General features: G+C 36.4%; 4 protein-coding genes across 4 annotated transcripts; all 4 read left to right on the top strand.

The window, feature by feature from the left end:
- The first annotated feature begins 1,982 nt into the window (after window positions 1-1,982).
- Window positions 1,983-4,852, top strand: LOC100265521 (IRK-interacting protein). The gene is made up of 2 exons (XM_002282978.5): window positions 1,983-2,576; window positions 3,180-4,852. Exons 1-2 carry the CDS (start codon window positions 2,343-2,345, stop codon window positions 4,719-4,721), a joined length of 1,776 nt encoding a protein of 591 aa, XP_002283014.1. The 5' UTR covers window positions 1,983-2,342; the 3' UTR covers window positions 4,722-4,852.
- Window positions 4,853-7,091: 2,239 nt separating this feature from the next.
- LOC100260304 (UDP-glycosyltransferase 92A1) lies at window positions 7,092-8,910 on the top strand. The gene has a single exon (XM_002282982.4). It carries the CDS (start codon window positions 7,227-7,229, stop codon window positions 8,742-8,744), a length of 1,518 nt encoding a protein of 505 aa, XP_002283018.2. The 5' UTR covers window positions 7,092-7,226; the 3' UTR covers window positions 8,745-8,910.
- A 4,827-nt stretch (window positions 8,911-13,737) lies between these two features.
- Window positions 13,738-15,462, top strand: LOC100255227 (UDP-glycosyltransferase 92A1-like). Its single transcript, XM_002282988.5, has one exon. It carries the CDS (start codon window positions 13,874-13,876, stop codon window positions 15,365-15,367), a length of 1,494 nt encoding a protein of 497 aa, XP_002283024.1. The 5' UTR covers window positions 13,738-13,873; the 3' UTR covers window positions 15,368-15,462.
- A 4,008-nt stretch (window positions 15,463-19,470) lies between these two features.
- Window positions 19,471-22,702, top strand: LOC104879630 (uncharacterized). The gene is made up of 4 exons (XM_059737273.1): window positions 19,471-19,630; window positions 20,994-21,265; window positions 21,366-21,659; window positions 22,697-22,702. Exons 1-4 carry the CDS (start codon window positions 19,471-19,473, stop codon window positions 22,700-22,702), a joined length of 732 nt encoding a protein of 243 aa, XP_059593256.1.
- Window positions 22,703-22,767: the final 65 nt, after the last annotated feature.

Below are 22,767 nucleotides of genomic sequence, written 5' to 3'. Positions count from 1 at the left end.
TTTTAAATCTTGATGATGAAATAATTGGAACTTATCCATAGAAAACTGTTGAGAAAGGTGTCTCATATTGTGATGGAATGTAGAAGGTACTACAAAAGGGTTTTTCCTTTGTCCTACTTGTTTGATACTTTGGACATGGTGGGTGCCCTTGAGGTGAAATTGTTTTGGATATTTTGATTGTATTTTGTTGTTGGATTTAGTAAAATTAATTTATCAGAACTTGTGTAGACCTAAAAAAACCTATTAATTCTTAGAATAATTTGGTGGGTATTTGGATAAAGTAGAATGTGATTAGAAAATAAAGGAGAAGCACTTTTTTGCATGTGGAGGTTGACTAACCTTCCAAGCTTTCTTAGGGGAGGGGGGGTGGTTGGCTCTAAAGATTTCAATAGAATAATAATTTTCCCAAGAAAGTAGTTATGGAAGCAATGAAACACCACTTTAAACAATCCCATAATCCTACATGGAATTCCATTTCATCCATAGAAGGAATAAAGAATTACAAATGGAATTAAATATAATTTTTTTCTCCAAAATACCCTTCACACCTCATAATGTTGTCCACAAAGCCCCAAAAATTCCACATGGGGTGGCTCAAATAGGGTATATGATGGGCTTTTTTGTAATTTGGATGACCAAAATAGTGCCCTGTTTGGTCCCCACCTTACAAGATTCACTGTTTAGAGAAAAGAGAAAGACAATGAGTGTTTGGAAGGTATTGGATTCTCAGTCCCCTGTCCCCCACCCCTATCCCTTTGGGCAAAATCTGCCCTTGGCCAGCTAAGTATTTTTTTGGACGAAAAATTGCCCTCACTACCCCAATTGTGTACAAGTCCTATAATGGTAGATGCAAAGAAAAACATTGCATTTTTCCTCCTTGTGCCCCAAATGGAGCACAAATTTTTGTTATTTGTTCAAGGTTCCTAACAATTTTAGTACATATGATAATATTACTTTCTGAAAATAAAATTTGAAAAATACTTATATATATATTTATATTATAAAATTAAGTATATTTATATAAAATATGGGTTTTTCAAATTTTATTTTAAAGAAAATGGGTGAGAAAAATATTTTATGCCATTAATATTATTTGATTTATTTTGAATCTCATTCATTGGTTGGTAATGTTTTTAGGAAAGGGGAAGATTTTAACTTTGCTTTAAGGATTAAAGGAATTGACTAGGCTCAATGTTAAAACATAAACCCCACTCAAAGGGGTAGAAAAGTAGGGTTAGAATTCTCAATGAAGAAAAGAGGTCTTAGTGGAAGGATGAAATGGTATGTAACAAATGATTTCTTGACTTTTATTGGGAAACACTCAATGGTGTTGCTTTATTTTCAAAACTACATTTATGGACTATCATACATATGGTGCTTTGTCCATTTTGGTGATGTGTGTTCCTTGAATCATGCTTTTGAAAGTAACATGAAATATATTACACATAATCTATTTCCCAAAATGAACAAAAAAAATTCCCATCTTAATTATTCAAAGTTATATACATATAATATCTTCAATATTCATTTTCTTTAAAATAATTTATTGGGGTGCAACAATATTGTTTTTAAGTTTCAAAATGGTTCATGACTTTTCAAATGGAATCCCGAGGTATAATATCAAATGACATAAAAGATTTGACTTATTTTAACTAAAAGATATTAATTGGTTTTCAAATAAGATGATTAAAACCTGATTTTAAATAATTAAATAATATTTATTATTTTTATCATAACATTTAGAAGTAGTGGATTCATTGAATTTATTATTATCAATAACTATAAGGGAATGATTACAATTGTAGTGAAGCAATAATGTGACCACTTGAAAGCAATGTGATTTTAGAAAATTGGAAGCTATGATATGGTATTAGAATTAAGACAGATGATATGGACAATACCCACCATTGGGTTTAAAAATTATTTTGAAACCAATGGGCATTTTGGTTATTTTGGGCCTTCCCCAGTCTTGCCTACATGGAGTGAAAAATACTTCTCTGCTTCATCTTTCTCTTTCTCTCTCTCTCTCTCTCTCACACACACACACACAGCTTCACATGCCCTCATTTCATCAAGCCATTGAGGACAAAGACAAAGCTTCCTTGGATTTTTGATACCTCCAACTCTCTCTCTTGTTTCTCTGGTTCTCCAAGATCCTTCATTGGATATGATCTTCATCTCTGTAAATCAAATCCAACCGTTGGATACCCACTTCTTCATCTCTTTTGTTCTCTTCTTCCCTCCCAACTTTATCTGATTTCCATATTCCTCTTCTCTGGTTTTCATGTTCTCCCCTGTTTTTATCTCTACTCTGTTTTCTTCCTCTTCTGCTTCTTTATTTCATGGCTGCTGCTACTCCTGCTACTCAAGTCTTTCAAGGCCACAACAGCAACGGCGATCATGAAGTTAGCAGACAAGAAATTCAGGCCGCCATTGCTAAAGCAGTTGAGCTCAGAGCTCTTCATGCTGCTTTGATACAAGGCAATAGCCCAGCCAATCTCAAGTACCCAACTGCTTCCCCTGTTTCACGCCCTCCTTCTCACTTCTCTGCTCAAGATTACCCTGTTTTCACTCCTGTGAGTTCTCCATTTCTTTCCTTCTTTTTTTTTTTTGAGATTTTTTCAATATCAATTTAGTTTATTGAATTAGATTTTTGTCTAATCTTCTCATTTTCTCCCCTGTTACGTTATTGTTTTTGATCGATTTGCTTTTAATGCAAGTTTCTTTATTGAGGCATCATGATTAGAATTGAATGAAACCCATAAATTGAATCTCATCTGTTGCAATGATTATGGGTTCTGTGTTCTCTCTTTAAGCTTATATAATGATTGTAGTTGTTGGGTTTTGCTTTAATGGAAGAGTTTCAGGGTTATGCTTGAGATTAAATTAATTCCAGAAGATTACTCCTTTTTTTTTTTCTTTTTTTTTGCTTCAATGATTATGTCCTCTGTCCTCTGTTTCTTCCATGAATTTTTGGTTAAAATGACAGAGAAATTCTTTGACCCCAGCAACATTTTTGCTGGATTTTGCTTGTTATATGCTTCAGTAAAACCAAACCCAGAAATCTAGGCCCATTTCAAAGCATTGTTCTATGCTTAGTCTTTGGTCAATGAAATGAAAATTCTGGGTTCTTCATTATCTGCAAAGTCCACTTATAATATGGGAAATTTCTCTGACAGAGTTACGGAGATGAACCATTACCTGGGTACCATCAACTTCATGTTGAAAATGATCGAAATTTGTCCGAAAGTTGGGATATGGAAGGGCTAGGAGGAAATGATAATGAAACCATTATGTCGGATTACAAAAAGGAGATTTCTTCAAGGAAGGGATTGCCTTCTGGTTTAGTCAGCTTAGAGCCCCATGTTTGTCCAACTGAAGATCAGAAGTCACTCACCAGTGCCTGTGCAAACCACATCACTGTGCTTCAAACATCGCCTGGAACCGATTTCTTCAAGTCCAGTAGGAGAAACAGTCTGGGGGAGTTCAAATCCCTCTCATCTTGCAACAAATGCAGACCTGCAATCATAAGCACCGAAGCCGAAAATACGGTCAAGAACAGTAAGGGTTCTAGTTTTGTGGTGCCCTTGACTGATTCCCATTCCTCAGTTCAATCACAGCCTAAGAACCGGGGAGTGAGCCTCTCATGGTTGTTTCCAAGGTTAAAGAAGAAGCACAAGAATGAGAGTTCCCCAAACCGAACAGAATCCGAGGAAGTATCACAAATTTTCAAAGACTTGGGGATAATGTCCATTGAGACATTGAAGAAAGAGCTGATGGATGCAAATGAGAGTAGAGATGCAGCCTTAATGGAGGTTGCAGAGATGAAATCTTCTCTGGGGGAGCTGAAACAGAAGCTGGAGTACTTGGAGACTTACTGTGAAGAGCTCAAGAGAGTTCTGAAGCAAACAGCTCAGGCAAAGGACTTGCAGGCTCCGGAAAAGCTCAGAAGTCTTCCAAAGAGGGGGAAATCATCCATTGATGGGAATGGAGAAAACTTCATTCCAGTCAGTGAGGAAGTAATGGTGGAGGGCTTCTTGCAGATAGTATCAGAAGCAAGATTATCAGTAAAACAATTCTGCAAGATCCTTATCGGCCAAATTGAAGAATCCGATAATACCCTAACAGACAACTTGAATTCTCTTCTTCAACCATATAAACTGTCTCTGACATCAAAGTACTCAAAGGCAGTGCTGTACCATCTTGAAGCCATCATAAACCAGTCACTCTACCAAGACTTTGAGAACTGTGTGTTCCAGAAGAACGGCACGGCCAAGCTCTTAGACCCTCATCAAGATCGCCAGGCACGGTTTTCATCCTTTGTCGCATTGAGAAACCTAAGCTGGAATGAGGTACTGAGGAAAGGGACCAAGTACTACAGTGAAGAGTTCAGCAAGTTCTGTGATCAGAAGATGAGTTGCATCATTTCAACTCTGAATTGGACGAGGCCATGGCCTGAGCAGCTCCTCCAATCCTTCTTTGTTTCAGCCAAATGCATATGGTTGCTTCATTTGCTTGCTTTTTCGTTCAACCCCCCTCTGGGAATCCTCAGAGTTGAAGAAAACAGAAGCTTTGATCCTCATTACATGGAAGATATGTTCATGGATAGGCAGAGATCACAGGGTCCGAGCCGGGTTAAGATCATGGTGATGCCTGGTTTCTATGTTCAAGACAGGGTTCTAAGGTGTAAGGTTCTATGCAGATACAAATCTGTAGCCTAATTTAAAGATTTTCTTCTCCCAAGAAAATTTCAACTTAACAAGCTTGTAACTTTCAAATCTATGTCAACATATGGTTCAATGGGGGGTTTCATCCATTGATATCTGAATATCAGATTCTATCACTTCGTTCAGGATTTCAGTAACCACTGAATGGTCGATAAAACTGTTTTTCATATTCGAGTTTCAAAATAGAATTTGATTCCTAAACTGATTTTTGAGAATTGCTTTCGAAAGCATTATGAAACAAGCCTTAAGCTTTTAGGTAAATTGGTAAGATGATATCAAAGCTCTGATTAACTAGAATTCTCGGGTTTGAGTCGATTGGTAGCTTAACGTAACTTTTAACATGGTATTTCACGAATCTTGAACATATAAACAATCTTCCCATGGAGTCCTACATTCTCACTTTTTGCTGAAAGCTTGTGAAGGTGCCATATTTGTTTTGCTTTGCCCCTAATATAACTGTAATTTTAAAATATTATATATGTTGTACTTAATTACAAAATTGCTACAAGCATACAAAGACCCTTCACCCCAAATACCACCCATCTTTCAACTTCAATCTAAGAATCATTATTTAATTAAAAGGGATAAAACGATTCCTAAATTAAAAAAATAATTCCTAAATAATTGTACTCGTAATGTACTTCTTTTTAAATATAAAAAGCATATGAAATTGTTCATGTCTCTCTCATTCACGCTCCATGACCCTTTTTTTTATTTAAATAAAGTATTTTATTAATTGTATGTAATAAAATATTTATAAAATGTGATCGTTTTAAAATCATATATATATATATATATATATGCTCTTGTGGAGTGAATCCATGACCTTAACTCTAATATCAATTCTTAAATTGGACTTTAGCCATCTTATTTGAAAATCGATTGATATCTAATAAAGGTAAATTAAACCTTTTATGACATTTAATTATCGTCGTTTGGGTGACCTATCCGAACAATATTATTACACCTCGACAACATTCTTCATATGTTCTATGTTTTTAATGGTTTCTCATCATATTTTACAAAAAAAAACACTTAAAACTATTTTATGAGTGCGTTTGATAGTGATTTTATAAAGCGTTTTTAATTTTTTAATACTTAAATTATATAATTTTTTAATTATTAAAAAATATTAGAAATACTTTTTAAAATCACTGTTAAATGGAGTCTAAATTTGTTCTAAAATACAAGTTTTCAAAACAATATTTTTTACAACTATTTAAATTAAAAAATTGGCAAATGTGTTTTTTAAATTAAAAAACTATTCTAAAGAGCAACGAGGGAACATATGCTATAATTTTTTAAGTTTGCAATGTTCACGGATGATGCCATAAATAATGCTAATAAGTAATATAGTCATGTTTGATTGATTGAAAATAACATAAGATAAAAGCAAGAGGTGATAAAATATGTCTCATTTCATATTTAGTTAATAATGAGATAAAATAAGTTATTATATTACTTATCACTTTCCATGTTAAATCAAACATAGAATAATGTATATATTTTTTATATATCATTTTCATAGGATACATGAATCATAAATTTATTTTTTCATTAATTTTATTTTTTTAGTTTTAATTTTTATATTACTCATCAAGTAAAACAAAAATTTCTATTAAAAAAAAAAAAATTTGTAGTTTGCAAAAAGAATTAAAAAATTATATGGAAAAGATATCATAAAATAATAACAATATATGCATTATTTTATTGTTTTTGACATAGTATTATAGAAAAGACTTTTGAAATGCCTCCAAAAATAAGTTATGTTTGGTTCGGTGCCACAGAAAGGAAATTTTTTTTTAAAAAAAAGTGATTTTCTTGTATTTGATTTATTATAAAAAATATAAAAAAATAAAATAAAATAAAATTAAAAATACTTAAAATTTTATACAGGAAATCAAATAAAAATTTAACAATTTTGAAAAACGTATAAAAATAATTTATTAATATTAAATATCCGGACATTTTTTTTTCTTCCCCTTTATATTTTTTTTCTACTTTAATTTTCTCACTCTTTTCCCCAAAATTTTTCATAACCAAATGTGGAATCACAGAACACCAAGACTCGTTGGATTCGCTTGTGAAACTAATCAGTCAAGGTAAAATATGACGAAACGACTCGCAAGATGTTTGGACCGTAGAACACGTCTCTTTCTTGTTTCTTTTCTCCCACTTTCAATTAGTATTCTGCGACTTTTGAAAAAAAAATGTGGAACTCTTGGGCCTCCTGTGACCCTCTCACTTTCATCTACCCACTTACAACTCACAAGCAGACAACCCCCAAAGACGACCGTTGAAATTAAAAAGCGCTTATTTCTTTTAACATATATATTTAATAACATATGATATGATTTTATGCAATCTATGATCAAACCCATGTCCCAATGAATAGCTTTAAATATATGTAATTTCAACAACTCTAGGTCAGTGTATTATAGGGGTTTGCGAGGGGTCGCATATAGAATCCCTCTTCTCGAACAGCATAGACCAGTTCACATGATTCTCTCTCAACAGGCGGAGACGAGAGCTATGGCGGAAGGAAGAGAAAATATAGTGATGTTTCCCTTCATGGCACAAGGTCATACAATCCCATTTCTGGCTTTAGCTCTTCATATAGAGAAGAAGAAGGGCTACAGCATCACCTTTGTCAGCACGCCTCTCAACATCAAGAAACTCCGGTCTGCAATCCCTCCAACCTCCTCCATTCGCCTCCTTGAAATCCCTTTTTGCAGCTCTGATCATGGCTTCCCTCCCAACACCGAGAACACCGATGTCCTCCCTTATTATCGCATCATTGATTTCCTCCATGCTTCTTTGTCTCTGAAACCTGCTTTTAGAGAGCTGATTTTGAACCTTATCAATGAGCAACATGGCTGTCCGCCGCTGTGTATCATTGCAGACATATTCTTTGGTTGGACTGCTGATGTTGCCAAGGAGTTGGGTGTCTTTCATGCTATTTTCAGTGGAGCTGGGGGGTTCGGATTGGCATGCTACTACTCTATCTGGGGCAGCCTTCCTCATAGGAATGCCGATTCTGATGAGTTTCTGCTGCATGATTTTCCTGAAGCTTCGAGGATTCATGTGACACAGCTGCCTAAGAATATGTTAGATGCTGATGGAACTGATTCTTGGTCAGTATTTCAGGGAAAAAATCTTCCTAGATGGTTTAATTCTGACGGGGTTTTGTTTAACACAGCGGGGGAGTTTGATAAGATCGGGTTGGAGTATTTTAGGCGGAAGCTTGGCCGTCCGGCTTGGCCAGTTGGGCCAATTCTTCTGTCCATGGAAGGTCGAGCTCGATCGGGAAGAGAATCAGGAATCACCTCTGAGCTTTGCAACAAATGGCTTGATGCAAAACCTGCAAATTCAGTCTTATACATAGCATTTGGATCGCAGAATACTATTTCGGGTTCACAGATGAAGCAATTGGCGATGGCGTTGGAGGACAGCGGCACAAACTTCATCTGGGTTGTTAGGCCTCCATTGGGCTTTGACATAAACTCAGAATTCAAGGCCGGAGAGTGGCTCCCTGAAGGCTTCGAACAACGGATTCAAGACCAGAAAAGAGGGTTACTGGTTCATAAATGGGCACCTCAGCTGGAGATTTTGTCCCACAAATCAGTTTCTGCGTTTTTAACCCACTGTGGTTGGAACTCAGTGCTTGAAGCCCTTAGTCACGGGGTACCCTTGATGGGATGGCCAATGGCGGCCGAGCAGTTCTTCAATTCCATGCTTTTGGAGAAAGAGATTGGAGTTTCTGTGGAGGTGGCCAGAGGGCCTACCTGTGAGGTAAAGCATGAAGACATAACAAAGAAGATTGAGTTGGTGATGAATGAGACTGAGAAAAGGAAGGAAATGAGAAGAAAGGCTTGTGAGGTAAGGGATATGATCAAGGATGCCATTAGAGATGACGAAGGTTTCAAGGGGTCCTCTGTGAAAGTCATGGACGAGTTTTTCCATGCTGCGTTTTCACAGTGGGGGAGGACCAAGTTGGGACAAAACCATGAGTATTAACAGCCATAATTATCTTTATACTTTATGTAGATTAATTTATAGTCAAAACTGTTTTGCTTTCTGAGATGCTTCTCCGGTGAACTCCACCACACTTCTCTAGAGTCTCCAAATTTATTAAAAGCATTTATTCATATGATATCCAAATTGCTCAACTACAATTGCCAAAGCTTGTACTATAGCTCATAATCTATTAGAGGTAGCTGCATTTTTAGGATCCATCTCCATGGTTTTTCTTATCTCTTGGTCTTTGTTCTCCTGAATTTTCCTTACCCAGAAAGTGACCCAAAGGTGGTCCTCAACAACCCACTTGTAGGGGATTGGTCTTGGAACTTTTGGCCTTTTCACACCATGGCAGTCAAATTTGGAAGAGAAAGTTGAATCCATTTAGTCACCAAAAGCCTGCATTGCATCAGTTTCTTTCACATGCCCCTTGGAATAATAATATGTCCCCTAGTGACAAAGGCCATCGACTTTAATGTTTGACTTAAACAAAAATTCTTTCAAAAAGAGCTGCTATGTACCTTTATTTTCCTTCCAAGATGTGGAAGAAATGGCTGGAATGACCCACTTGGGGATGCATAGTCGTGGAGCTGTGACGACCACTTGCCTAGCCCTATTCCCTGCCTTGATTCCTGAGTCAACTGGGCTTCCCTGATATGGGGGCAAAAATTATAGGTAGAAAGCATGAAACATGAGCCCAACAACTGTTAGATCTTGAGCTGATCGTGTCCAGTACTGGAATCCAAATTTGATTACCACGTTTTCCATCAAATTCACCTCTGCTGTTTTCTCAGGATAATTAAAGACACGCATACATGAAATTAATGCTACTATGTTTGTGGAGAAAGTCATAATTTAATTGAATTAGAGCTTCCATTTTTTTTACCAAATTAAGAGTCAGTGTCATGCTGCAGATTCAATGGATAATCCCTGCAGAGAAAACGTTGGAGCCATCTATATTTATGCATGAGGACAAATGGGTACAGTCCAGAAAAATACATATTTTACAGAAAGTGGAAAAAAAAGTTGTTGAATGCCACACAATGGGAACACATTATCTTATATCTGGCTTCACCTAAAAGCACAAACGAATGTGAAAGAAAAAAAAAAAGATAGAATAGTCTTGTGATACAGATATGTGCATAGGGATCCGGTGGAGCTGAAACTTAGGGTGTCCGAGGCTCTTGATTAGAAAGGCTACCATGAAATCAAACTCTAGCTTGGATGGCTTAGATGAGTGACTTGTGTGCTGATATTTTATTTGAATGCATGCATTTCCTTGTTAAGGGAAATGGATTTGGTGTCCACAATTCTTTTCAGTCTTATGAAAAAGGAATACTAATAAGGAAAATGTTATCGTAAATAAACTCTCAATTTGGTAGAGGTGTCCAATGGTACCGGGCCATTATGGGCCAATGTGCCGGGTCGGCATGGCCCACTTAAAAATCATGTAGGACTAGGTCAACCCATGCAAGCCAAATAGGTGGCCCGACATGGTCTATAAGTCCACGGGTTAATTGTGCCGTTTCGTACCGTGCGGCCGCCCATGGACCACTCACTTTGTTAAAAATTTTAATTTAATTTTTTTTAAGGCCATTTTGTCTAAAGTTTTTTTCATTATTAAATAAAATTTCATTTTATTACTTTAAACACCTCTAATAATTATACTTTTTATTTTTTATATTTATATTTATTGAGATTGTAATTGTAAAATTGATAAAAATGTTAGCTTTTTGTTTTTAAAAATAGTAAAAAAAAATTATGTTTGAATTTGTTTTTTTTTTTTATCCAAATAACAATAAATTTAAAATAATGGAATATGTAAGGAAATGAAATATAAAAAAATGATTATTTTATTCAATAATTCAACAAATTACATGAAAAAATAAGAAGAAAAAAAGTAAGGGTGGCCCGACACGATGAACTGTTTCCTTAGGCCTAACACAACTCACTCCTTTGGGTCGTGCCAAGCCACGAGCCAAATGGGTGGTCTAACCTATTGGACACCTCTACAATTTGGTCAATTGACTAAGAGTACAAATAAATGAGAATAAAGTATAAAAGAATGAGATTAGGAGTCCATTTTGTAGCGTTTTTAAAAAGTACTTCTAGTATAAAAAACATTTTTAAAGAAAAATTAGGAGTTGATCAAAATTCAAAAAGTACTTTTAAAAGATTGAAAAATTAAGGATCTATTTGACAATTATTTTCGAGAACAGTTTTATATTCTCCAAAAAAATAAAAATAAAAAATAAATTTGATAATAAAAAATTTGTTTTCTATTTTTTATTCTTAAAAACAGAAAATATAGTGTTTTAAGATAATATTTTTTAATTGTTTTTACTTTTTTTATGAAGGCTATTTTAAAAAATAATTATATAAACATATAGAATGATTAAAATAAAATAGTAGATATAAAAATTATTTTTAAAATATATTTAAAAATTTTAAAAATATATTAAGAATATTTCAGGTTTCTAAATAGACTTTTATTTAACAAAACATCATAAAATGATTTTTGAAAACTATTCTCAAAAACTATTTTCCAAAATTGTATAATGAAAACACTTTTACTAAAAACATTTTAAATAAAAATATTAGTACAAAATAATACAAGAAGTTTGGATGCAACACAATGTGAGCTTAAATACCTAGGTGACACAATATGACCTCAAATACATATATGACACTATGCTATTGATCTCACTATTTAGCATATATATATATTTGGTATTATAACAATAACCTAATTATAAGTCACCAAAAATCTTGAGAAGCGGGGATATGGATATGCCATGGAAGAAGACAATTTTTTGTATGATTAAGAGTTATTTTTTAAGTATAAAAAATGGTTTTTGAATAAAAATAAGGTATTTAACAAAAATTAGGAAATGCTTTTAAAAATTTGAAAAATCACTTATAATATTAAAAAATACTTATAGTGTTTTATGAAAAAAAATACTTGAGAAGTGATTATTTTTTAATAACATTTAAAAAAAATTATTATTAAAAATATTTTGAGTAAAAATACTATCAAAGCCATTCTTAAATATTATTAATTAACTTGTGATGCTCAAATGGTAGAAAATTTGATATTATTAATCAATTAAATAACAAAGAGTACATCCCAAAAGCTAATGCATGTATAGAAATTTTTTTCCTCATAGACTAAATCTTCACAAAATCATCTTTCTTGACAAATAGTGAGTTTTCTCCTCCACTTTGTTTTTTCTTTCCCCTGTAAGATTCATGCATCTTGCAGGGGCATCGTCCCACACATGGACTTTTGGAATATATAATATTTTGCGTTTTATTAAATATCATTAGAGGGTGTTGGCAAATCTGTGGTTCTTTTGCATCTTATTTAAGTTAAAACTCTCTTTGTCACAGTGTAAATATGATTTAACTTAAAAATAATTTAAGTTAGTAAGGTGACTTTTTGTAAAATGTAATTTGTTTTTGGATGTAGGTTGTTGTTGTTGTTCTTTATTTATTTATTTATTAACTTATTATTATTTATTTCTTAAATTTTTTATTGAATAGAAAAAAATATTAAAATATTTTATTTTTTAATACTAAAAATGACCCATTGGTTATTTTTATTTTTTAATACTTAAAAAAAATAAAATATTAAAAAAATAAATAATTTAATACTTAACATTATTAAGCATTATTTAATTTTAAATTTTATTTGCCATTAAATAAAAAAACACCACTTAATTAAATTTTACTAAATATTTTTTTATTAGATTAACGAAGGAGCAAATCAATGTTAAACAACTTAAACTTAGCTTTTAAATTTTAATTGTTAATGTTGATCACTTGGTGGCTTTTATTCTCCTCCCTAAATTATTGCGGGGGTTTGTTAAAATACACGCTTCTTAATTTTTGAGGCAGAGCCGTGTTTATTTTGTTTTTGTCTGAAGTTTTGTCAGATGTCAGACACTGAATACAAAAGGTAAAGATATTAACTTTATTTTACGTTTGAAGTTTGAACGAAACTTTTATAAAATTCATAATATATTCAGATTACGAAGAAACTAGCTAGTGCTGCAGTAATCATGCATGAACCTTAGAAACAGCTAATGCATTAGGTTTAGTTGGTAGGATATTAAAACATATCATTTAGTCAATTGATTACCTTCATTAGATGAAGGAGAATCACAATTTCTCTTCTTATAAATGTCCCACTGTGTAGACTAGTAGAATTGTGTCATTAAAAACCTTAAATAAAAATAAAAATTCAAGGAGATAAAACTTGGACGAAGAAAAAGAAAATTATAAAATTGGAATGTATTTGTTGAATATCGATTTTATCCTTTTTTTTTTTTTGAATTTATGTATATAACATGAATTTGGTGAAATGTCTTTGATAATGTCATGTGCCATGCATGTAATTAACTTCATCCTCATGTAATATTGTTGGGTTGCTTTTGTGATTGAAGATAGTTTATATAATTCTTGAATATGTTAGAAAATTTAATTACTGATACATCCATGAAGAATGACGAAGGTGTAACCAGTTAGATGGAAGTTGTTGATATCCCTTATATTGAGGGAGGAGAAAGAAAATAAGGGATCATATTTGAAGGTTTGTTTATGGTTGTTGGTGAAATGAGGAGTTAACAAAATTTTTATAGATCGATTTGAGGTTGTAGCTGTGAATAAAGGAGAAAAAAAATGGGTTTTGAAGTTAGGGTTTGATTGAAAGGAAAATTAGGGTAAATCTCAGTATCCATTTTTTTTTTCTTTAAAAAAATATTTTTTAAAAAACCAATTTATGTGGATTGTCAAATTCAATGGTGACATGTATATAAGCCATGACATCAGTTTAAATGGACAATTGACTTAGACTTTTGCAAGTTGGTAATCCAAACTATTAAGTATTGTTACACTATTGAAGGCATTAGTAAAAGACTTTCAAAATCACTATTGAAAAGACATTTTTTTCCCAAATACCATCAAAATTTAAAAGTAAAAAGTAAAATTCTCAAATCTTAATTTTTTGCCCCAGAGCTAAGATTGCATAAATTTCGCAAAAAAGGAAAATTTATGCTACAAAAAAGCATATATTCAATCTCTTGTGCCTCATCCTCAACCTCAACCACCATACATCTTGATCAAGAGCAATGGAAAAGAAGGAAAATATAGTGATGTTTCCATTCATGGCACAAGGTCATATCATCCCTTTCCTTGCTTTAGCTCTTGAAATACAGAAGAAAAGAGGCTGCACCATCACTTTTGTTAACACACCTCTCAACATAAAAAAACTCAGATCCTCTCTTCCTCCAAACACCTCCATTCGTCTTGTTGAAATCCCATTCAACAGCTCAGACCATGGCCTCCCTCCCAACACTGAGAACACCAATGCTCTTCCTTACCCTCTCATCTTTCGCTTCATTGAGGCTTCCTTGTCTCTCAAACTCCCTTTCAGAAAACTCATTTCTGAACTTATTGCTGAGCAAAATGGCCACCTCCCACTCTGCCTAGTCGTGGACATGTTTTTTGGCTGGTCTGTTGAGATTGCCCATGAGTTTGGGGTGTCTCATGCCATTTTTGTAGGCGGAGGGGGTTTTGGCATGGCGTGTTACTACTCTCTCTGGACGAACATGCCTCACCTTGGGGCCGATTCCGATGAATTTACCCTGCCTGATTTCCCAGAAGCTTCCAAGATTCATGTAACTCAGCTGCCGGAAAACCTCAGACTTGCCGATGGTAACGATCCTTTTGCGGTTTTTCTGAAAAAGGTGTTTCCTGAGTGGTTGAATTCCGATGGACTATTGGTTAACACAGTGGGGGAGCTTGACAAAATTGGATTGATGTACTTCAGGCGGAAAATCGGCAGGCCTGTTTGGCCGGTTGGACCGGTTCTCCTATCCATGGAAAACCATGCTGGTGCAGGAAAAGTGCCCGGTATCACACCAGATCCCTGCAACAAATGGCTCGATTCAAAGCCTTTGAATTCAGTTCTATACATATGTTTTGGTTCTCAAAACACAATCTCTGAATCCCAAATGATGCAGTTGGCCACCGCGTTGGAGGTCAGCGGCAAGTACTTCATCTGGGTTGTCAGACCACCAACAGGGTTTGACATAAACTCAGAATTCAAGGCTGAAGAGTGGTTGCCCCAAGGATTCGAACAACGAATTCAAGATCAGAAAAGAGGTTTACTTGTCCATAAATGGGCACCCCAGGTGGAAATTTTGTCCCATAAATCCATTTCTGCATTTTTAAGCCACTGTGGATGGAACTCAGTGCTTGAAGCCCTCAGCCATGGGGTACCAATCATCGGGTGGCCGATGGCGGCCGATCAGTTCTCCAATGTCGTGCTTTTGGAGAAAGAAGTTGGAGTTTGTGTGGAGGTGGCGAGAGGGCCTAGGTGTGAGGTTAAGCATGAAGACATAGTGAAAAAGATTGAGTTGGTGATGAATGATACAGAGAAAGGGAAGGAAATGAGAAGAAAGGCACATGAAGTAAGAGACATCATCAAGGATGCCATTAGAGATGAAGAAGGTTTCAAGGGGTCCTCAATGAAAGCCATGGATGAATTCTTCAGTGCAGCATTGTCAAGGAGGGAGAAGACCAAGTTGGAACAAGAGAACAAGATCATGCCCTTGACATAAGAAAAAGCTACAATTCAACCATTTCTCTCTCTCCTACTACTTCGTTTTAAAATTAGCAAAAGCAATATCAATTGCCTTGGAGTCTTTTGCACCAACCCATAAGATACGTATTAAATACAATTAGATGATGATGTCCTACCTTATCAATATTTTAGTTAAAAAACTACAAGAAAAGAAAGAACTTTAAAAAAAATATTTTAATTAAAAAATAAGGTGTAGACTTAGTGGGTGTCCGGTAATCCAATTTAATAACTTAAAGTGATTTAATAACTTTATTTAAGTTATTAAGTAAATTAAGTATATTTGATAAAATAACTTAATGGTATGATTGAAGTAAAAAATAATTTTAAGTAATAAGTAAAAATAATTAACTTATTCTTAAGTTCACATTTTTATTTTACTTTTTTATCTTCATTTGCTCTAATTGCCTCCATAATCTCATTTGTTGTTTCACAACATTTATTATTATTTGACTTCATTTATCCTAGTTATAATTTATAAGGATAAATATGCCAATTTAATAACTTAGAATAAGTCATAAATTAATTTTACCAAACCAACCTTAATACTTAAAATAAAAATTAAGTAATAAGTTTTGATTCAATAACTTAAATATAATTTAACTTAAAGCTAACTTAAATAATCAAGTAATAAGTATTAAGTTTTATCAAACACTTTTTTAATATATATTTTCACAATTAAATAACCAAAGAATAAAATATATGTGAAAGTAATTTATTTTGACTAGTAGAGATGAAATTAACGAAGATTTCCTTTCCAATCCAAAAGTACTCAATATAGATTTTTACTCAATTTAACTTAATATTCAATTCAAAGTCCTCAATATAAATTTTAGATCATAAATTTAATAGAATGTTTATATCACATGGTTTTTGATTGGCACTCATGTTAGAATATAAATCCAATTGCTTCTTAGGGTTTTCAATAAATTCATGGTGGGATTCTGGAGCTAGCTAATGAGAATACTTTAAAATGATATGGAACTCACATAAATTTTATATTAATTACTATAAATTATAATGGTTAAAATAAATGTAATATAATGATTATAATGAATTGTTAATGGGTGAATTTATTTGATATTAAAATTACTTTGTAAATCATAATAGATAATATCAATTTAATAAATATATCATATATTTTTATTTGCAACCAACCAACGTGTAAAATAATTTTTTCATACACAAGGAAACAAAAAATCATTATCACAACACTTGCAAAATAAGTAGTTTCAGATTAATAGTGTATTTGAGAGTAATTCTTAACACTTGGATGATAAAAATTTTCAAATATTAAAAATATTAAAAACGTTTCTCAGAATCATTGTTAAATACACTTTAATAATATGTTTAATAGTATTTTTATTTAAGGTGTTTTCAGCGATAGTGCTTTATTTGAAATTGTTTTTACAAAACACTTTTTTTGAGAAGAAAACATTAAAAAATGGAAAGGTATGAACATCGATGCCCAAAACATGTATCTCAATGAAGCTATGGACTGACTATGACAAAAGTTGCTGGCTTGGATCAAACAGAGATTAGAATTGGTAGCAAAGTAGGTTAAGGAATTGAGGATGTTTGTATTGCTAATGGCAAAGATTGGAGTGAGTAATCAAATGTGGGCACCTAAGCATTGGAGCTGCACATGAGGCTCAACAATTAATCTTCTCGGACAACATGCACCTCACACACTTCACATGGTCCTACCACGCTCACCTCCTTTCCTAAGTAAAATAGAAAAATGAAGTTAATAGCGGAGAAAGGAGACAAGACTCTCCTTGAATTTAATTTTGTTTGGCTAGTATTTCCAAAAACAATTATGAAGAACAATTTTTTTTTAGTATTTTCAAAACAAAATTATGCTTGAAAAATGAATTTTGAAAATAGTTTTTTTTTAAATGGTTGAATTAATAAAAACAATTTTATAAAACAAGTAAAACAAAAAATTTAGTAACAATGGCGATGGACTTAAATGAATTTGAGGCTCGGTTCAATTTTGTTATATGGATGTATTGCTTGGGGATTTGTTCTTTGTGTTTTTATTTTGTATTTTTTGTGTTTGTTTTCGTGTTTTTTGTTCAATTAAAAGTATAAAAAAAATATAGTAAACAACTTTAGGCTATTCTCCAATAATACTAATTTGAGAATATGGAGTTGAAAGCATGGACAACAATTGTTAAAGATGTTCTTAAATGTTTTCTATTCCGAAAAAAAAAAAAAAAAGTTTTCAAAAATACTTTCCAAACAACCCCTTATTTTCTATGCTCCAATAACACAAATATATATATATATATATATATATATATATATATATATATATATATATGACATAAAATTGGTCTTGGAGTGCTTTGTTCGCACTACTTTTCTATCTTGTTTTCTTTGGAAACCTTACACAAGCTCATAGGTGTTGTCGCCTCGCGTATCCGATGGTCCACGTTGCTGCTATATGGATGGACACGTGATTCTCAACACACAAGGGGTTCTTGATTCAGTGGTTGCACCTGCAAAAGGCATCCGGACAGGGTGTCCGGACGCACCCTCCGATGGTTTTATTAGCCATGGTGAGAAAGAGATATATAAATCAGTTGGCCTTTTTTTAAGTATCAAGAGGTTACCAGGAGATCCCCTTTCTTCTTCGTGCGAAGGTATATATATCCAGCTTCAGGGGTACTGTTCCTCTCATTAATGGTGAGGAGATCTTTTCTGTTGTGATGATGACAATAGGTGTTAGTAGGAGCACTATCATCCTATGAATGGCTGTCAGAGACTATGGTAGGTGATGCGGCCGTCAGAGATCGTGGGAAGCGATTATGCAGAATGATCGTGGGAAGTGACTTGCTGTCACTTCCTCTTGTCTTCTCATTCTGCAGGTGATGGGATGTGGGCCATGGCTGCTTGTTGTGATTGCGTGTAAGACTCGCTTTACTTTAATTGACCATCCAGAAGATTTATATCCGGATGGCTCATGCTGACTATCCGGATGTGTTGTGGAGACTATCCGGATGTGTACGCTCTGCCAGCGTCGTTTGCTCTTCCTTGGATAGGAGAAGATGACTCGTTTGCCTTTCCTTGAGGCGGTCCGGATAGGATATCTGCACCATGCATATCCTTAGGGGAATTCGGATAATGATGGTCCGTATCCGGATGTGTTGTGGAGACTATCCGGATGTGTACGCTCTGCCAGCGTCGTTTGCTCTTCCTTGGATAGGAGAAGATGAAACGTCGTTTGCCTTTCCTTGAGGCGGTCCGGATAGGATATCTGCACCATGCATATCCTTAGGGGAATCCGGATAATGATGGTCCGGCTGATAACACGTGCCACGCGTCACTATGAGCTGCGTGCCACGTGTTTCCCAAGGGGAGGGGTCCCTACATTGCCCCCCTTTTTAACTTGCCTATTTTGCCTAAAAAATGGGCGGGTTAAAAATAACTGGCTTTTGAAAACTGAAGAAGTCCCTTCGTCTGACTGGGCCATGTGGAGAGTGGGGGTGCGGAAGCCAAAAAGGCATTTATGACGAGCCGCCGACCCTGCGTATCCCCAGACAATATGTCGTTTCAATGATAACATGGCTGTTGGTTTGGCTTTCCGAGGGGCTGTCCTGCTATAAATAGGGTACTGTACCTCTTTTTGTATTTTTTCCTACTGCATTCTCTTGAGAGTCTTTCTTCTTACTGCTTTTTCTACGCCCTTTGCTTTTCTGAGAAAAAAAACTCCGAAAGCTCTTTTGTACCAGTGCTTTTGCATCGCGACTTTGTTGGTTTGCTGCTGGTGATTTTGTATCAAGGCGGTACCCGTTCTTCTTCTTCGGTGCTATATTTGGTACGCATCTCTTTGCTACTGCCGTTCCTTTGGTTGCGTTTGCTGGTTCTTTACACTTGTTTTCTGGCTTGCTTGGGCATTGTTTTGGACGAGTCGTTTGCAATTGTTGTTGAATGTTGGTACTTTGCTGTTGTTTGGAGGGGTTTTTGAGGGGTTTTTCTGACGGCTTTGAGTTAGGGTTTGTGTATTTTCTGATTGCTTGGTCTGAACCGTTTGCATTGTTTTTGCGTGTAGATTTTGCTTTGGCTTTGTGGTAAGAAATGGCTCCAAAAAAGACTGTTTCGTCTGTCCGGGTCAGCGAGGCTGGCGAAAAGGCGATAGATAAACTAAATGCGAAGGAGTTCCGGGAGCGATTCCGCATCCCCCATGACGTATTGATAGACCTGGTGAACGAGGAGGCGGCTATGCCTAGTGAGAAAGGTGGAAAAAACGCTATCCTCTTCACAAAGGAACAATTCAACGCGGGGCTCCGGTTCCCTCTGCCAGCCTTGTTCAAGGAATTCCTCCACTTCTCTCAGATTCCACCCATCTTCATTCATCCCAACCTTGTCCGGGTGCTGATGGGATGCAGCATTATCAACATGCTGTACAGCCTCGACCTTACGCTACTGGAATTGTTCTTTGTCTATTCCCTGAAGAAAGCAAAGAATGATATCTTCAGTGTGTCCGCTCACCTGCCCTCCCTTCAAATGGTGACAGAACTGCCAGATTCGACAAAGGGAGGGGCGAAGGGGCTGGTGGCAGTCTGGGGTGGATGGGCGGGGCTATCGCAGCATCCGTCGAGGCATTTTTCTCCGAATTATAGCTTAAAAATTCCGGGTAATCTTGTTTTGCGATTTTTTATCCGGATTTTGCTTTGCTGATTTTTTCTGATTTTTCCGGACAGAATTCTCACCTTTTGTTGCTGACAATGCAGGTTTGGAATTGAGGGGCCACCTTGTGGATTGGGTGGAAAAGGCGTCCTTTGCCTGCGTCTGCAAATTATTTGAAATAGACCCCAAGGAGAGGGCCTACAAAACATTGCTTTCCGCGCGGAATTTGACAGAGGTCGTCCGGGAGCCCCAGGAATATGTTATCAATATTCTTCCTAGGAAACTGGCAAAGGATGAGATAGTGCCTGGGGAGCATTATACAGTGAAGGAGCTCCCCCTCTATCAGGAAGCTAAAGAGGCTGACGCTGAAAGGCGGCGAAAGCTCCTGGAGGATAGAGATCAGAAAAAAACTGAAGGCACTATCCGGAAGGCTCCCGGACAGAAAGGGGGGCCGGACCCTCCTTCAAAGAAAATTCCAGGCAAGAGGGGGAAGCTAGTGAAGAAGCATGGGAAGGATGTGAAGGAACCCACTCCTCCCAAGGAGTTCCCTCCTCCCCAAACTACCTATGAGGGGGAAGTAATGATAGAGGAGCCAGTAAATGCTGCTCCGCACTCTATCTCAAGCGGCCCCGGACGCATGTCGGGGTTGAATCACTCAGGTCCTTCCTTGGTCGCGGCTGCGCGTCTGGCTAACGTGGCTGAGGAAGCTGCATCTATCAACCGTCCGGGCAACCTTAATCCGGATGCTGATGCAGCTGAAACGGCCCCGTTGGAGGAAGCGGGAGCAGAAAGCCAAAGTCAGCCTTCCGACGACCCGGATCGCCTGGCTATAGTCCTGGTGAAAGGGCCTCCCCTCAAGAAGCCGCGTTTGACGCGCGATCTACAGTCCGAACTCTTTGAGCGGCTTCAAGAGCGGCAGCAAGAGATTGAAATTAGCTGCGCTTCTGCTCATGACGCTCATCCGGATGGAGGCGAGGTGGAGATGGCTACTGAGACCTCAGCCGCTCCGGCAATAATTCCGGCTGAGGATGCATCCGGACCTATGTGCCCGGACGAAAATATGGGGGCTCCGATTCCGGGACACGAGCTACCCTCTCCTTCCTTATCCGAGGAGGAATCTGCTGATGATGCCGCTCCCGCTAGCCCTTTCAGCTACGCGGAGTTGGAAGCTAAGTTAAAGCAGATTACTCCTGACTGGAAAGCCATCAAGCCCTCTGCTAAGATGTTTGATATGATAGAAACGGTACACCGTTGTCTTGTGTTTTTGCTTTTTGACTTTTTGTTGCACTGATGTGTTTGTTGTAGTATGATTTATGTTTTTGCTTTTCTTGTTTGTGTGTTAGCTGGTGAGGGGCCTCCGCAGCATGTCTCAACAACACGCTCTTTTTACTCAGCTGCTGCAGACCGCAGACTATATGAGGACCTTCTCCTCTCGGCACCAAGAGATTGAAAATCAACTGCGTCTGAGAATGGAGGAGGCTGAGGCCAGTCTATCCACCATGCGAGAGGAAAATGAAGCCCTCCGGGTGGAGTTGGCTGAGGCAAAGGGTCGAGAAGAATCAACTGCGGGCCGCCTTCATGAGGCGGAGGGTGAGGCAGCCCGGCTAAGGGATGAATTGAGTCGACTCCGAACAGAAGTTTTGAATGAAAAGAAACAGAAGGAAGACTTGCAGCTGCGTCTGGATGTGCAAAAAGAGGAACTTGAACGGGAGTTTGCTGTGGAAAGGGAGGAACTTGCAGCGGATTACCAGAGACAAGTGGATGATACATTTATCTTTGGGTATCGCTGCTGCATGAAGAAGAACGGTATAAAGCGAGATACCCCTTCAATTCCTCCAAGTGAAGAAAAGAAGCTCCATGAGAAACCTGCTCCCTGATAGTTTATCTCTTCTTGCAATTTTTCTGCTGTAATTTTTCCTTCTGTATATTTTTGTGGTCCGGATGTCTCTTTGTAATTTACATTTACTCATATCAATAAAACTTACTTCTTTCTCATTTGCACTTGTGTACACTTTCTACTGATAATACTGCTTTAAATTAAACACATTCCATGGTCTGAGTAACGGAGTGCCATCTAGCTTTTGTAAATGATAGGCTCCATTTTCATTTGCCTTAGACACTATGTAGGGTCCTTTCCAATTGGCTTGGAATTTTCCTGCGCCTACTTCAGCAGTATTTTCAAAAACTTTTCTAAGTACTAGCGTACCATTTTTGAAGTTTCTGGGCCTGATTTTTCGATTGTAATGCGCTGATGCTCTTTGTTGATAATCTGCCATCCGGATGGATGCGCTTTCTCTGACTTCGTCTGCCCAGTCCAAATTTCTTCCTAGTTCCGTGTCGGCGTCTTTTTGCTTTGCTGCATCAGTCCGGATAGTAGGAAGACCTATTTCAGTGGGAATGACTGCATCCATTCCATATGTGAGGGCAAAAGGAGTATTTCCTGTTGGTCGTCCGGGTGTGGTTCGATAGGCCCACAGGACGCCGGGTAGTTCCTCCACCCACTTCCCTTTGGCTTGCTCCAGCCTTTTCTTCAAGGCATTGACTAGAGTTTTGTTTGTGGCTTCCGCCTGGCCATTGCTTTGAGGATAACGTGGCGTGGAGTATGAATTCCGGATATTCAATTCCGAACAGAAATTCCTGAATGCAATGCTGTCAAATTGTGGACCGTTGTCAGCTATGATGATTTGGGGAATCCCAAAATGGCAAACAATGTTCTTCCATACGAACTTGGTAACATCTTTATCT

The sequence above is a fragment of the Vitis vinifera genome, chromosome 6 (genome assembly GCF_030704535.1).
Source record: "Vitis vinifera cultivar Pinot Noir 40024 chromosome 6, ASM3070453v1".
Lineage (NCBI taxonomy): Eukaryota > Viridiplantae > Streptophyta > Magnoliopsida > Vitales > Vitaceae > Vitis > Vitis vinifera.
The sequence above is the reverse complement of the archived record's forward strand: the minus strand, read 5'-3'. Positions and strand labels throughout refer to the sequence as shown.

Bases quoted from the DNA above. Each gene is read 5' to 3' on its own strand.
- LOC100265521 (XM_002282978.5), top strand. From the start codon at position 2,343: ATGGCTGCTGCTACTCCTGCTACTCAAGTCTTTCAAGGCCACAACAGC. The intron at 2,577-3,179 runs GTGAGTTCTCCA...TTTCTCTGACAG, and splicing joins ATTACCCTGTTTTCACTCCT to AGTTACGGAGATGAACCATT.
- LOC100260304 (XM_002282982.4), top strand. From the start codon at position 7,227: ATGATTCTCTCTCAACAGGCGGAGACGAGAGCTATGGCGGAAGGAAGA.
- LOC100255227 (XM_002282988.5), top strand. From the start codon at position 13,874: ATGGAAAAGAAGGAAAATATAGTGATGTTTCCATTCATGGCACAAGGT.
- LOC104879630 (XM_059737273.1), top strand. From the start codon at position 19,471: ATGGCTCCAAAAAAGACTGTTTCGTCTGTCCGGGTCAGCGAGGCTGGC. The intron at 19,631-20,993 runs GTGGAAAAAACG...ATCCGGATGGAG, and splicing joins GGCTATGCCTAGTGAGAAAG to GCGAGGTGGAGATGGCTACT. The intron at 21,266-21,365 runs GTACACCGTTGT...TTTGTGTGTTAG, and splicing joins TGTTTGATATGATAGAAACG to CTGGTGAGGGGCCTCCGCAG.